This window comes from Pundamilia nyererei, unplaced genomic scaffold (genome assembly GCF_000239375.1).
Source record: "Pundamilia nyererei isolate P.nyererei 1_Seehausen unplaced genomic scaffold, PunNye1.0 scaffold00179, whole genome shotgun sequence".
Taxonomy (NCBI): Eukaryota; Metazoa; Chordata; class Actinopteri; order Cichliformes; family Cichlidae; genus Pundamilia; species Pundamilia nyererei.
In genome coordinates, this window is record NW_005187580.1 from 245,246 (window position 1) to 261,268 (window position 16,023).

The 16,023-nt window shown below is 39.5% G+C and overlaps 1 protein-coding gene across 1 annotated transcript in view; it reads left to right on the forward strand.

Annotated features, from left to right (window-relative positions):
* The first annotated feature begins 4,272 nt into the window (after positions 1-4,272).
* kif6 (kinesin family member 6) overlaps positions 4,273-16,023 on the forward strand; it is a 75,387-nt gene continuing 63,636 nt past the window's right edge. Inside the window, exons 1-3 of the mRNA XM_005746485.1 lie at positions 4,273-4,437; positions 7,607-7,716; positions 10,349-10,423. Coding sequence (XP_005746542.1) covers positions 4,378-4,437; positions 7,607-7,716; positions 10,349-10,423 — 245 coding nt within the window. The 5' untranslated portion in view covers positions 4,273-4,377. The remainder of the gene's footprint in view (positions 4,438-7,606; positions 7,717-10,348; positions 10,424-16,023) is intronic.

Below are 16,023 nucleotides of genomic sequence, written 5' to 3' on the forward strand. Positions count from 1 at the left end.
ACCTGGGAAAACTAAACTAAACACAAAACCAGAACACGAACGAGGGTACCTTGCAGAGAGAATGACCAGGAAGCCGGAGCAATAAACACAGAATGGCGGCGGGGAAATAACGCAGACAAACCAGCAACTAACAGAGGCAGACACGAGGTTAAAATACACAGAAGGATAACGAGGAGATGAGACACAAAAGGAGGGCACAGCTGGGAGTAATCCGACCTGACGAGACAGGGGAAAAGTAAACTGAACACACTGAGAACAGACACGGACCTACAAAGTAAAACAGGAAACACATACACGTAATGACATAACACACCAACTTAACACAGACTGGGGGACACAGAACATGAACCATGAAACAGAAGAGTATAAACACCTAAGGTACCCAAAACCACAGAATACCAATAAACTAAACATAAACACGGAGTCACAGACTCCGGACCATGACATAAATGCAATGATTTACATTTAAAAACACGTTGAAATGAAAAATATTATTGCTTTTGAAAAGGAAAAAGTCAGGAGAGGTGTAAATAAAAGACTGGAAATGCTACATAGTACTAAAAGAGTTGTGGATTAGGCTTTGAATAATGCAGCACCTCATGTAGGCTGAGTCTTTCAGAAGTAACTATGAAGTTAGTTGAACATTCAGGAATGATATTATCAGGTTATGTAATAGAGATTCCAACATTTAGGGTTCATAATCTTGTGAAAAGTTTCAGAGAATCAGGAGAAATCTCTGCACACAATTGGGACAAGCTGCTGAATTTAAAAAAAAAGAAGAAGATGTGACTGTTGTGGAAATCACTGGTTGAAAGATTTGCCTTACATGCTAAATCCACCCTCAGGAGGACACAAGCTTGTGTATTCCTGGTGCCGGTCCTAAATTAAGTGTAAATGGTAGGGTAACATCAAAAAAGGCATCCAGCATAAAATCTGTGCCAAATTAAACATGTGGATCCATCTGTTGAGGCAACCCCTCAGGAAATAATGGAGCAGATGAAAGTACCTGGCTTAGGAACACATCTAAAAACCATCATTAGTGAACACAGTTCGTTGCTGCATCCACAAGTTCAAATTCTACCACAAAAATAAGATGAGAAGGAAATGAGACCCAGAAATGCCACTACATTCTCTGAGCAAAGCTCATTTAAAGGTATACTTCCAAAAGTATTTGCTTGTCTGCCTTCACACACATATGAACTTAAATTACATCCTAGGCTTAATTCATAGAGTTTAATATATGTAGGGCTTTCCACCAGCTTCAGGAGTGTGTTTGAATTTTTGACTATTTTTCCAGAAGTGCATTTGTGAGGTCAGATACTGATGTTGGACAAGAAGTCCTGGCTCGCATTCTCAACTCTAATTTATCCTAAAAGTGTTCTGTCAGGTCGAGGTCAGGACTCTGTGCTGGCCAGTCAAATTCTTCCACATCAAACTTGCTCATTCGTGTCTCTATGGACTTTGCTTTGTGTACTGATGCGCAGTCATGTTGGAAAAAGAAGGGGACATCCACAAACATTTCCCACAAAGTTGGGGGCATGAAGTTGTTCAAATTGTTTTGGTATGCCAAAGCATTGAGAGTTTCTTTCACTGAAACAAAGGGACCAAGTCTAACTCCTGAAAAACAACCCCACAACATACCAGAATTCGGACTAATAAGTACCGTCTACCTGGAAACCACCAAACCCAGACTCGTCCATCAGATTTCCAGAGAAAGAAGCGTGATTCATCAGTGCAGAGGACACATCTCCACTGCTCTGGAGTGCAGTGCTTTACCCCACTGCATCTGACACTTTCTGTTGTGCTTGGTGCTGTAAAGCTTGGATGCAAATGTTTGGCCATGGAAACCAATCCATGAAGCTCTCTGCGCACTGTTCTTGAGCTTATTTCAAGGCCATATGAAGTTTGGAGGTCTATAGCGATTGACTCTGCAGAAAGTTGTCAACCTCTGCACAACATGCGCATCCGCTGACCCCACTCTGTGATTTTATATGCTGAATCACTTTACAGCTGAGACGTGGTCATTACCACACTAGAATTCTTTCACAAGTATTTGTAGAAGCAGTCTGTATGCCTAGGTGCGTGATTTTACACACCTACAACCAAGAATTGGAACACCTGAATTCAATGATTTGGATGGGTGAGTGAATACTTTTGGGAGTATAGTGTATACCCTCACTAGGATATCCATCAGATCTCACTGAATTACCCGGACTTTGTACTATGAAACAAGTTCAGCAATTTTTTTTCTTTTTTCCATATTTGGCTTCACAAATAAGAAATCAGGCTAAGAGGTCATGTGAAGGTGTCTATCAACTCAACAAGTCAATCCATAGTTTCCTACGTGAAAGAGGCAGAGTCAGAAGTATGTAACCAATCATAAGCACGGACAGGTCTACTGGCAGCAGAGCAGCAGTTTTTACAAAGGAAGATCTCAGAAAAGTATGAACAGGTTAAACACACAATACAGTCTGAAAGGAATTCAAACGCTGGAGACAAAGCAGCAGAGTGCGAGTGTGTGAAGGGAAAGGCATTAAAAGCCCTTCATGAATACAGTATGTGTGTGCATTTCCAGTAAAGCTGGAAAGGTTCTACTATATCAGTAAGCCCTACCATATTAATAAAGTTTAGCCTATTTGAAGTGAGGTGGAAAATACCAGCTGTACTTTACAAGTGAACAGCCCTGTCATCAGAGAATCTGACAAATTGCTTAAATCAATATTTAGAGATAAATAGGCATGTTTTTATTCTTTCAGCTCCAGCTTTGTTGTTGTTGTTTTATTTGTTTTCTTTTTTGTTTTCTAAAAGACAGTAAAAAGAATAATAAAAATTCAAGCCTAAATATATACTCTGTGCAAACTGGATATAAGGTGTGCAAGTATAAATCAGTATCATTGATTAGGATTATATATTAATGCTTATAGAGCAACACAGTTTTTTGGTTTGCAGTCAGCAGGAAAAAAGCAGGGATAAAGTTACTACCAAGATAAAAGACAAATACTTTAGACCCTCATATGATTCATGTGCAGGGGTTTCACTATTTCCAGAGATCTGACTGATCTGTAGGTGGTGATTTTGTTGATCTCTAACCTGATAAATAAAAGACCACTTTTTTAACACTAAAAACAATTGGTTAAATCTGAAATGATCTCATTTAATCCTGCTTTACTACAAGTCTCTGATAGCCCGCCTGGTGTGCAGCTTTTGGGTGAAATACCACAAACAGAAGGACACATATAGACTGGAACCCGAGACAGCTGCTCAGCGACCATCAACCCATCTCAAACCCATTTTCTCAAACAGAGAGACCCGCAGCATAGTGAAAACCAGCTGATAAGCAAATCTGTGTTTCCATTAGAGAGAAGATCTCGTACTTATTCACAGTCACTAACAATACATCAAGCAAAAAATTCCAACCACAGCAATAAAAGTTAACCTGCAAAGCTTACATAAAGAGATGTAGTATAATATCTGTGCCTGAATAGACTGCTATACACACCAGGTATAGCAACTGCATTTGACTTCTTTGTAGCTGAAAACACACAGTGGGAAAACTGCAGCAGTGTGGTTGTTCACATTTCTCATTTTAACACACTCTGGTTTCTCTGATCTTTCATTTCCGAAAGAATCTGGTCTGTGGTGGATCAAAGAAAAGTTAGTGAAATGCTATGATTTGCTGCTACTTCTGGTCATGTTTTGTTTATGTGTAAAGTAAAAAACTGCAATGCAGCTTTATGATTACTTCCTATTTCCTCTTTATAAATCTATAACTGCCAGACTGGGCAACTGTGGTCACACCTATTTGCATTGTGACTAAGAGCCGTCGGCCTTATGTGTGGGGAGTGCCAACAGTGCTGAATACAATTCTGTCAGTATGCCCACTGAATGAGTCATTGAACCTGCGCCGACCTTTTGTCTTGTATATACAAAATGCATTCTTAGAGGAGAATAAGAAGCATCAGAGCAAAATGGCACAGCTGTGAATCCCTGTTTGTTTTTACCTGTGACTGTGCCACCTAATATATTCTTCCACCACACTGTGCGCTACAATAACACCTATTCTTAGCCGCCTGACTCTTTGTTTTGTGGTTACACTTCCTGTATAACTATCTGAAAAGACCAAGAATTACATATTGTGTTACTGATTCAAAAATGTAAACTGTTTCAAAGTGAAATTAATTAAAACTGCCAGTCTGCGAAATTTACTTCAAGGGGGCATCTTGACATCAACAAATGATCTTTGTTGGCGGAACACAGTTGCCTAGCAACCAGATACAACAAACTCCTGCCAGCAGGACCGTGATGCTAACGTTAGCCAGATAGCTATCTGGCTGTGAGGAAAACAAACCGGTTTAGTTTCATTTTACCGGGGGGAAAATGGTGAAAGAGACGATTCAGATATTCGCTCGCATTAAACCCACCAAGAAAAATGTGGCGGTAAGTGCCTCACAGTAACATTTAGTCCAACACTACTGTGCTAGATTCTTTTGCTTAAACAAGGCCTTACATTAGATCATCAAGTCTTATCTACTACACTTGTTTTGCACTAACCTAAATCTATATATTACTTTTATATTAGTGGAGTAGAGTCCAATAAATGAACCAGAAAAGAAACAAAACAGTCTGAGAGACCTGGAGAACAACTGAGCGACAGTGTTGTTACTGCACACAGCAGGCAAACTAAAGGAAATCAGAGACGCCACTAAGGTGGATAGATACAAAGAAAGAAGAAAAAACTCGCTGGGTAAGTTTAGTAACATATTTGGGAAGTAGTTTAATCCTTAATCCAGTGATATGACTCAAATGCTCTGTGTAACAGTGTCTGTCAGGTGTAAAAATAGATAGTATTTTATCTTTAGGTCTAATCTTCTCTATGTAAGGCAAAAGGGACTGTGTGTGTGTAATTACATACATATAGATCTATGAAGCTGCTGAGTGTTAAGAAATTCAAAATTTTGGATGCAAGATAGTAGAAAAACTGTTATAGACATGAGACTGTGCACCGTGGACAAATCAACCACATGTATGTGGTTGATTTGTTATGTATAATGAAATCTGGAAAAGGCCTTATTTATTATTTTTTAAAAATGTTTAAAAAAACATAAACGAGATTTTGTTACTGTATAGAGACTGATCAAGCTTCCACGTGTAGTCACACAAAAACCCTTTTTAAAACAGTGGATTAAATTTCAAGAGTATATTTCAGTTTCTTGAATTCATTAAGTCTGCTGACATTAGATGCACATTACAATTCAGATAACGCAGCAGGAAAGACACTAAACTTCAACAGTAATACGATTTTTACATCTTTATGTTTCAAACAACTTGTTTAATACTAGAGCTGGTTTTAACTTTCTAGCTGGCACCGCAATAGGCCCAAAGGGTCCAGTTCGGCTCTCTGGATGGCTCTGGAAGTGTAAAAGTAGCAGTGAAATCATGAATTATTCAAGATAATACTTTCGTATTCCTGGTGCAGTGAACCAGAAAGTTTTTTACACTTCTTTTTAGTTTTAGTTCACCATAATAACCTTGAATTGCATGGACTCACTAGTCAAATTTAATAAAGAAAACACAAGTTTTTTTTTGATTTTCTCACAAAATAGATGAATATATAATAATGATTATGTCTTATAAAAGGAATTAGTACCCAGAAGTTAGGTTGCACTTGTCTGTGTGTATGTTTGTGTTTGTCTTTTATTGACTAGTCTTGTGGGGTGGGGATAAAACCGATCATCACTCTGTTCCCATGTGATTTATGGATCTTGAATCCCCTGCCGGAGGGCACTGGGAGGACAACAGGCTGCTGTTTGGATGAGTTGAGTCCTTTGTGCCTCTCAGTGACTTCCTGAGGCACAGCTGGGTGCAGGTCAGGCAGCGTGCGCTCACTGCTGTGCTGTGCCATCCACACCAGCCTCTCTAGGGCCTCAGCAACCCTTTATCAGGTGGTGAACAGTACCAGGTGGTGCCCTGATGGAAGTCCCTGAGCATATGAGGCCTCATAGCAAAGGTTGCAGAAACACCTGAAGCTTATGGGCCTGTTGCAGCCCTATTCCTACCGGAAATCCTATTTGTTCTATACATGTGCAAGAGGGCTTCTTCCTGGTCTTGCCTTTCACAATAAAAGTCTACAACACATACACTAGACTTGCAGCATAAACAACTAAATAAAAACAACAAATAGAAGAGGATTCAGTGATTGGAGTTCTAGCTATGAAACAGAATATCCAAATATTGTATGTTTAATATTTGGAACTAATGAAACAGTATGTCTAAAGTTTGTGGTTTAGATTAGTTCAGCGCTATATAACAATATGGATGTGAACATAATGCACAGAAATAACTGAAACAACAAACTGCTCCAGTGCAAACTGGAGGTCGTTGATCCTGAGATTACAGAGACTGATACCCTCTGCACGATACCCTCGAAAGCCCTCTCCAAGTCCACAAAACTCACTAGTTGGTATGGGTATAAAAACTAATTATTACAATCATTCTAAGTAATGATGTAATATCTTTATAATCTTTTTGCAGAGAGCTTCAGACTCAGCATGATGAAACATGAAATTATGAGCCAAAAGGTATAATCAGCCAACTCACTTGGAGTTATTTTGCAATAAAGTACACACCTGCTGTGAGATGAATGCCACACATATAGATAGATAGATAGATAGATAGATAGATAGATAGATAGATAGATAGATAGATAGATAGAGAGTGCGAGAGAGAGAAAGAGAGAAAAATTAACAGAAAATGTTTAACTAATTAAAAAAATAGGAAATGATAGTCATTGCACTCCTGGGAAAATCATTTTCTTCTCCTTGTTTTATTGTGTGAGCACAGCAGCTGGTGGAAACAAATAAGCCTATTTCTTTAAGGTTTTCTGTGGCACCCACAGTGAAATGAGAACAGCTACCTCCTGGGGGCTTTTTGAGGTTTGGCACATGGAAGAGGCAGTACTGCAGGCGGAGTGACAGTGAAAAACAATCCAGTTATTTAGGTCTTATCTTTTATTCCTGCAACCTCAGGGACTTGTAATTGCATCAGTGTCCATTGGAAACATATGCCAGAACATATGTTGAAGCTTGAAGCTGAAAAGCGAATGGTAGGAGTGTTTAGGCTGACCTGACTGACCTCACTTTCAATACTCTATATTGGTTTAATGTTGTGCCGTTTTTCCTCGCCTCCTCGCTTTGGCTTCAGCTTCGGTTAGTAGAGGTGATTTTGCAGGGCTTGCCAACACTATACGCTGATCGTGATTGCTTGTTCAGTTCTATTTGTTTCCACAGGATATGAGCGCCATAAACTCCACCCTTTTATTTTCAGGGCTCGCAGTACCCAAGCCACAAAAAGTCTAAACGTATATTTTAGACCTAACATGATATATTGTCTTTGTGTTTAACTTGGGCCGCATGTATGGCTCCACATACCGTAACAGCATGCACATTGAAACATATAGAAGACTACGAATTCCTGTGTGGCTACTGAGCTGGAACATAGCTGCCTGTGCTTATAATCCGTCTGCATAGTCCTGTGGTATGATATAGAAGTCTTTAAGCCTTCCTCTGCTATATAAAACTGACTCTGCTGTTGTCTTTGGCTCCCTCAGGTGTACTCTGTGGACAATGAGAACCAGACAGGTTCCTCTCTGGAGTTTTTTGTGCCCAAGGACCTGGCTGATGGCTTTGTTAACAACAAGAGAGAGTGCTACAACTTCAGGTATGTGACAGCCAGAGATCAAATGGTATTGTTGTAGGGTCTTTCTTTGAACAAGAATCGGTGAAGTGCTAAGTTATCAAACAAAAGCTAGATAGCTTGTTTAGCAAGCTGCATTTATAGACACAGAATCCTGCTACTTAGTGATAAGTAAAAATGTTATTTGTCATGTAATTGGATTAAAAGGTACAACCAGCACAAATAGCACAAATTGAGAGGTCAGTTCACTGAAGCTTAGCGAGCTAAAAAAAAAAATGAATGTAGCCACCCTGACATCACCTATCTTTGTGCTTTGAAACTGGATGTGACAAAGGAGGGGCGAATCTGCTCACCCTTTTGCAAAAATAGGCGCACTTTGTGCTCATAGAATAGCGACTTGTCAGTCATACATGACTCTTTCATATGCAGTCTATGGTCATATTGACCTTTTAGCTCCTAATACTGCAAATTTGGGCTTTAAGAGTTATATAATTTTTTTTTAAAAGAACTAGTGGCTGCATGTTACAGTGGTTAGCCCATTACCGTAAAGACCCCCGTTTTCAATACCATAAAATCTGTACCAAATCAAATATGCAGATCCATCGGTAGAGGCAGCCCAATGGAAAATAACAGTAGGGGCAAAAGTACATATCTACTTCTAAAAAAAAAAACATTAAAGCTATGACAAAGAGAGTTTATTGCTGCTATAACGCTGGCAATTTAACACTGGAGTCTATGGGGTTCAGCCTCAAGGGGATATTAGAAGACCTGGAGAGTTTGTCATTTCCACAGTGGCTTCATTTTTAAACGTGGACGTTACTGCTTGGTTGTGTCTGTAAGAAAAGTCAAATTAGCTACAGTCTGAAATAAGGGCATGACATTAAAAATGTCCAAGAAAAAAAAAAAATGAAATAGATCGTGTGAATAAAGACAACACACAGAATTCAAGCTCTTAATGTTGCACAAGAACTTTCCCGTGAATAATTCATCCCCCAGTCCTGTCAGTGAAGAGCCAGAACATCTGTTTAATGCTGGTAGTGAAAGCTGCAGCCTTATATACCCTCTGGGCAGGGCTCATGCCACGCTTCCAAGCCCTAAATTCACAGTTGGGGAGTCAGACAGCACTGGACACTCAGAAGCCTTGAAAACCACACAGTCTTATAATAGCCTGTGGAGGTTCCCTTGTGCCCTTATAGAAATAAAATTTCCACATTTAACAACCTTCCTGGGCGGATTCCTCGCTTCATCTCTCTCATCTTACTGTGGGATAAAACATGACGGGCTGTGACTACTTTAGAAAACAGAATGACCAAACTCCTCCTCTTCCACTCAGGAAACTAAATTCTTGCTGCTTTTTGTGCTTATTCAGTTCTGCTGTGGGTACATGACCCCAGATATACCAGCAACATATACAGCACAAGTTCCTGCTTTCTTGTGTTTGTTTTCCTGTTGTCACATTTACATATTTTAGATTTTTTTTAATATATATTAGTCAGCAGTATATATACAAAATGCTGGTTTCATTTATTAAGAGAGAAAAAGCTCTCCGAATGTACCTGTGCCTGTTTGCTTCAGGGCACGGAATTCAAGGTTTCACCAATTATGGCAAGTCATCGAGAAGCAACAAAGCAGCAGTTCTTTTTATAAAATTGTGTGTTCGTTTTACATCAGAAGTAACAGCACAAAAGGTTTGGCATTTGTCTCGTCAGTCCACAAAATGTTTTTCCAAAAGTCTCGGGGATCATCAGGATGTGCTTTGGCAAATGTGAGACGAGTCTTTGTGTCCTTTGTGGTCAGCAGTAGTTTTTCATGGAGGCCATTTTTGCACAGTCTCTTTCTTATTGTTGAATCATGACCTTAACTCAGACAAGTGAGGCCTGCAGTTCTTATATTAATGATCTGGGTTCTTTTGTGACCACCTGGCTGAGTCATCGATTTTGAGTAATTTTGGTAGGAGGGCCAATCCTGGGAAGGTTCATCTCTGTTTTAAGTTTTCTTCCAACTTATAGATAGCCTACTTCACTGTCACTTTAACTTCTATTAAAGTGATTTCTTAATTCAACAAGTCGGGCAGTAATCAGGCCTGTGAGTGGTTAATGAAATTGAATTCTACTTTCCCAAAAACTGTGATTAATCAGAGTTAATTTGGGGGCGACCGTGGCTCAGGGGGTTGGGAATTGCATCTGTAACCGGAAGGTCGCCGGTTCGATCCCTGGGCTCTCTGTCCTGGTCGTTGTGTCCCTGGGCAAGACACTTTACCCTACTGCCTACTGGTGTTGGCCAGAGGGGCCGATGGCGCGATATGGCAGCCTCGCTTCTGTCAGTCTGCCCCAGGGCAGCTGTGGCTACAACTGTAGCTGCCTCCACCAGTGTATGAATGTGAGAGTGAATGAATAGTGGTATTGTAAAAGCGCTTTGGGTGCCTTGAAAAGCGCTATATAAATCCAATCCATTATTATTAATTTATGATCTAACAAAGGTTTGGATAATTGTCTACCCCTTACTTAGAACTCGGGAAGACAAATAGTTTTTTCACAACTCTGCCTATATTAGACTCGGGATTAAACACCTGGGGTTAAATACCCCGGGGTTAAATACCTGTTATGCCAAGTTTATCATGGCCGTAACACCTTTTTTACCTCTCACCTTTTTCCAGGTTCCAGAAAGTGTTCGATCAGGTCGCCAAACAAGAAGAGATATTTGAAAACATCGCCAAACCAGTTGCAGACAGGTAAACTTTAAGTGGATGTGGCACTCTAAAGAAAGTTGTTAAGGGTCCATTAGGTAATTATTTTAATGTATAATTTTGCTATGTTATTTACAGATCGTAAAATTAAAAATGGCACTGTAAGTGAGAAGACATCAGCAAGATATTCACTTCATGGAGGGATTGTTTGTTTTTTGGAACAAATCCAATCCCACACTGTTTTTCTTTTACCAAATCTTAACCAACAGTAGATCGCCTGCTAACACACACAAATTTCAAGTTATCTCACAAAGCAAAACACGTCCTCGAATGGATAAAGTTGGCTGAATTGACCATTTTCAAATGATTTTATCTGCTAATATTGTGAAATAACTAAACCATCAGGTTAATGTAGTGTCGCTACGTTACAACAACTTGCTTATCTATTGCTATAAAATCATATGAAAATGCTGATTGCCAGCAAGGATCAGTTTTTTAATTGTCATCTTTTCAAGCTGTTGTAGCGCCACTGTCACTCTACTCAAGAATTTCTGTGTCTCTGTGCTGAGAAATCATTGTAACGTTGGTAAAAAACTGACTGTTATGGCCCGTCTAGGCACGGCCAGACCACAACATAAAGGGTGATCCATCCCCGTCCAACCCCAAGCAGCACGTCACACACTTAATATTTTGTGACAGTGATTTATTTACAATGAGTGCAGTTAAACAAAGGAAGGCAGCATATCATAACTTCAGGGTTAACCCAATGCCAAAACAACAAACAAAAGGTAGCCTATCTCAGGAATAAACGCAACTTACCTACTCAAAAGAACTAAACCAAACGACAATCACTTTCCTCCCTGCCTAACAAAAACAGGAGAAAACTGATCAAACAAAAAGGCGGTCCACCCCTACATGCTCTTACATTAACCAACATAGTGACACAGTGAACGGTCTGCCGGTTGGGTTGGGCCGAGGATGAATGACCTGGCAGTCCCTGGCAGTCTCTTCTTATCCGCTGCCTCCCGGTCCTCAGCCAATCGGTGCGAGCCATCCACCCTGGATGCACCAATCACGGAGGAGCACCTGCACACTCAAATTTACATATGATTACGATCACAGTCATAACACCCCCTTTCCCAAGAATTAACATTACCCCCAAAATGTTTAATTCAAGGAGAAAGTGCTCTAGACAGAGTATCAGCCAACACATTCTCTTTCACACTGACCCTTCTTCATTATGCCCGTCTTCTTATTCTTCGTTTGATGTCACATTTGGTGCATGCTGCTGTTTGTGAAAGTGACAGTAGCGAGTATGAACTAGGTGTTAATCACTTAATGGTACAAAGCAAAGCTATATAGCATTTATATTGCAATGGCGGTCAACAAGGGGGCAGTTAGATAGTTGTAACTTGGCATCTATCTGGTATTCATAACTTCATCGTGTCCAAGTAAACTTTGTTGTCGTTTTACCATTGCGCTGATGTACAAGTATGCAGTATATAGCATACAGCTAACTTTGAAACCGCAGCCATCGTTGTCCACCTGTCCTGTGCAGTGTTCCTCTCTGCACACTGAGACCACACATGCTTCAGAGGGCCTTGTTGACAGGAAGTGAGTAGGGCTTAAGATGTAAATGAAGGGTGTCTGTGATTTTTGGCATGCTTTGCATACTTAAACCACTAAGTGGATGGAACTGGCAGGCAAGATGGCACACTGTGCCATCATGAATGTGAGAGCATTTTCAAGCCACAGTACAGAGCTTCACTGTAAACTGTAGCTGATTCATTTTTATTTTGACTCCAATATTGAAGACAGCATTCCTAGAACAAGGCATTTATCAGCAGAGCTAATTATTTTACCTGCACTATTCAGTTCCCTTGGATTAATTAGCAATTACCTTTTCCGGCTCAGGTACTTTAGAAGCCAAGGAAACTCAAATCGTGTAGCCTGTAACAACCTAGAGTAAGGTTACCTTAAGTGGAGGTCAAATGCTAATCCAGTAAGCTAATATACATTCCAATAACTTCTTAAAAATAAAGCTGAAGTAGCAGAACAGAGTAGAGCCCAGCCAGTGTAGGATTTTTAAGACTGATACACAGTATCAGCTGAATTCCTTTTTCAGACACACACATAAACCCATGTCTGATTTGAATATTTTTTATGTGTTGTTAAACACGTACAGACAATGTACGTAGACACGTACATTGTCTGTACGTGTCTCTTACTGTACACGTACGTGTACAGTAAGAGACACTTACTACATGAATGTTATTGAGTATTTTTGTAAAAAAAATAAAACATGTATTTAAAAACGTACTTTGATACCATTTTTTAATGGATAGTAGTAGTAAGTATTAAGGCTTAGATAAAGTAACTACGATAAAAAAAGAAGAAAAACAGCTAAATAGAATAGAAGTCAATGAAAATGAAATAACTGGAAAATATAGGATTATCTCATATCGGGCTTTAATTTAAAAAATGATCATGCATTCATGAAATAACCCTATTTGTTGACTTTATAGACCATTTTGTCATCTCCCACAGTGCAGAATGGTACCTCAGTGATAAACTGCAGTTGCTTGCTTCTTTAAGACTCCTCTAAATACACACTGTGTCTTACAGAGCTTTACCCCCTGCCCGCTCTGACATTCAACACAGAAAAACAGCACACAAGATGGAATTTACTTGGAATTTCCTGTCATCAAATGCAAGTTATGCTGTTGTTATTGTTATGTGAACAAGATTCTTCCTCTCCTTGTCGAACCCTGTCCTGTTTCGTTCCTACCATCACTGGTCTTAATCACAATAGAAGCTATTTATGGACTCCCACAAGTGCTTTGAATTATCTTTGCCATTAGCAGACATATAAACAGCACAGTCAGATGTCTGGATTGGTTGACTAAGGATATGGATGCATTTGACCTGACTCACGCAGGTTATTAGGTTGCTCTCCCCACGCAACCTTTCGACAGTTTCCTCTGTGTTCTTGCATATGGTAGAAATCTAGTTAAAAAGTTGCAGTCACAGCCCGGCTTTGTGTTGCTGTATCAGTTTCAAGTTAGCATCTTTTAGTTGTTTAGTCTTTAATCTGATATCAAGGAAGTCCATTTGTAAGTGTCTTCATGTTGGCAACACCCCTCGGCAGTTATTTTGGGTTAAGTTGACCCTCCAGGTGGAGAACCAGTTGGCAATTTAAGTGATTGCTGAGACATACAATTGTATCAATAACATCAAAAAGAGATTTAAAAACTTTTTTCCCAGCTAATGTGACTTGCTGGCTTTTACAAGTATGCAAAAAAACACAAAGACTCATCTCAGTCTATCAGTCAGTATTCTTTCCATATATGTAAACATACAGATGTTTATTAAAAAAGCAAGACAGTAAGGGCTTTGTTTAAAAACTAGCAGGGAAATGCAGTATCTTTACATTAGTAACTTAATGTGAAGACATGGCTTTATTCCAACTAGTTATTGCTTAGCTGTCAGACTTGAACCCAGGCGGCTGCTTTTTAGCCATTCAGCATGCGGTCGTCTGCTCACCCACTGAGCTAAATGGTAATGTTAATAGACAAAGGCCATCTACCCAGGAAGCTAGCAATGATGTGGAAACCAACGACCAGAGAAAGTAAAGTCAATGTCATTAATCAGTCCAGACAACAGTGCAAAATAAGTTTGCACAATTATTAAAACTCAATTACAATTTTAATCTACCACAATTAAATTATTAAAAAATACTCAAAATGTGTGTCTCATCAATAAAATTCAAACCAAAAACAAATTAAGTGCTCCCCCAATTACCGCCTGACAACGTGCCTGTCTATCTCAGTCACAGCTCTTGTGAAGCTTGACATTTTCTGGATCTGGAAGAGTAACACTATGCTTAATACAACAGATATCAGACCATCAAAAGAAAAGTCAAATGTCTAGAAAGCCAGCAGGCGATGAGGTTGTCCCTGAAAACACATCAAGGTCTGTTAATTGGAAATCAAGAACACAACATAGGCTGAGTGCTGTAAAGTTCTGTCTGATTTCCAAAGGAACACAACTAAGTTCAACTTCTTGAAAACACAACATAAACAGCAGCATAATGAATGCATGAAGGCCGAGCAATGGTTGCTAATATGAATCATCTAACATCAACTCAGACGTACATAAAAGTATGTCTGAGCAGCATGTGAGCATCTAGTGCACAAGCACATTACAAACACATTGCATGTGAGTAAAAACAGGTGTCCAGTAAACATAATGAGTAATGCAGGCTTCAGAAAAATGCTGCTGCACATCAGTCTCGGAAAGGTTATAATGCCATTTCTAAAGTCTATCATTCTACAGTGAGAAAGATTATTCACAAGTGGAAAACATTCAAGACACTGGACAACCCCAGGCTCAGCTTCTTGTTTTGCTTAGACAAACCGCACAAAGCTGACTCAGACTGTACAGGTATCAGTTAGTTGAATGTTAAAGTTCATGGAAGCACACTGAACAACACTGAACAAGCATGTGTTGTTTGGAAGGGAGAAAGCATCTTTTCTCTAAAAAGAACATGGCAGGTTTAGGTTCGCAAAGTTCCATCTGAACAGACCTGAAAATATCTTAGAATTGAAAAGGGTACTTTTTTTTTTTTTACTGTGACTGTTAGGACTGGGCCATATCATACCATTCACAGTAATACCGGTATAATGTTGGGCAACAATAAGAAAATGAAATACCGCGATAGAGTATGGGTAAAAAGCGCATGCGCAGTGCCTTTGTTTTCGTACGCACATGGCGGAAAAAGCATGGCGGAGAATTAGAAGGGTGAAAGCAGATCGTTGAATGAAATAGATGAACCAGAATTGGTTGTAAAAATGCTGCAACTTCAGTGGTGTGGAACTGGTTTGGCTTTCATCCGTCAGATACACAACAAAGCACTATTTTTGGTAGAGCGTGCTAGCGGGCGATCGTTATTACCGTGTTTTTTGGAAAATACACTTAAAATCAATCCTTTGATTTTTCTGAAAATCAAGAGTGCCCCTTATAATCCCGTGTGCCTTATGTATGAATTCTGGTTGTGTTTACTGACCTCGAAACGATTTTATGTCGTACACGGCGCTCGAAAATCTGTCAAATGTTTTAGTACGACTTTGCTAAGCTACAAACTCGCACCGCTTGATGGATTGTCGGAGCATTGCGGCTATCGTAGGCAGGAGCCTCGCGGAGTGACACGTACTGTGCTTCAACATAATATTACAGTATTGTGTGTGTATAACCTCTTTAAGTTTTGTGGATATTATACATGGTTATGCTGAGGATACGTACGCCCAATATGAATTTGCATTTGCACTGTTACATTTTTATATAACTTTAATGCACATAAAAACAGCTGCTTGTTTAAGTGAAAATGCATTGATTTTTTTTTGCACTAATAAAGTTGTGGAGTTGTAAACTAGTTTGTCTAGTGTCAATTATATCGTCAGTTATATCGTTATCGCAAATTTTCAAATGTATATCATGATAAATATTTTTGGTCATATCGCCCTGCTCTAGTGACTGTAGTAGTAACTGTTCCCTCTCTGTGTCCCCAGTCAGTTGTGTCCCCATGGCTGTTTCTCCCCCGGCCTAAGTGTTAAGTCCTCGTCTCCATATTTGTTGTGTTTTTTTTT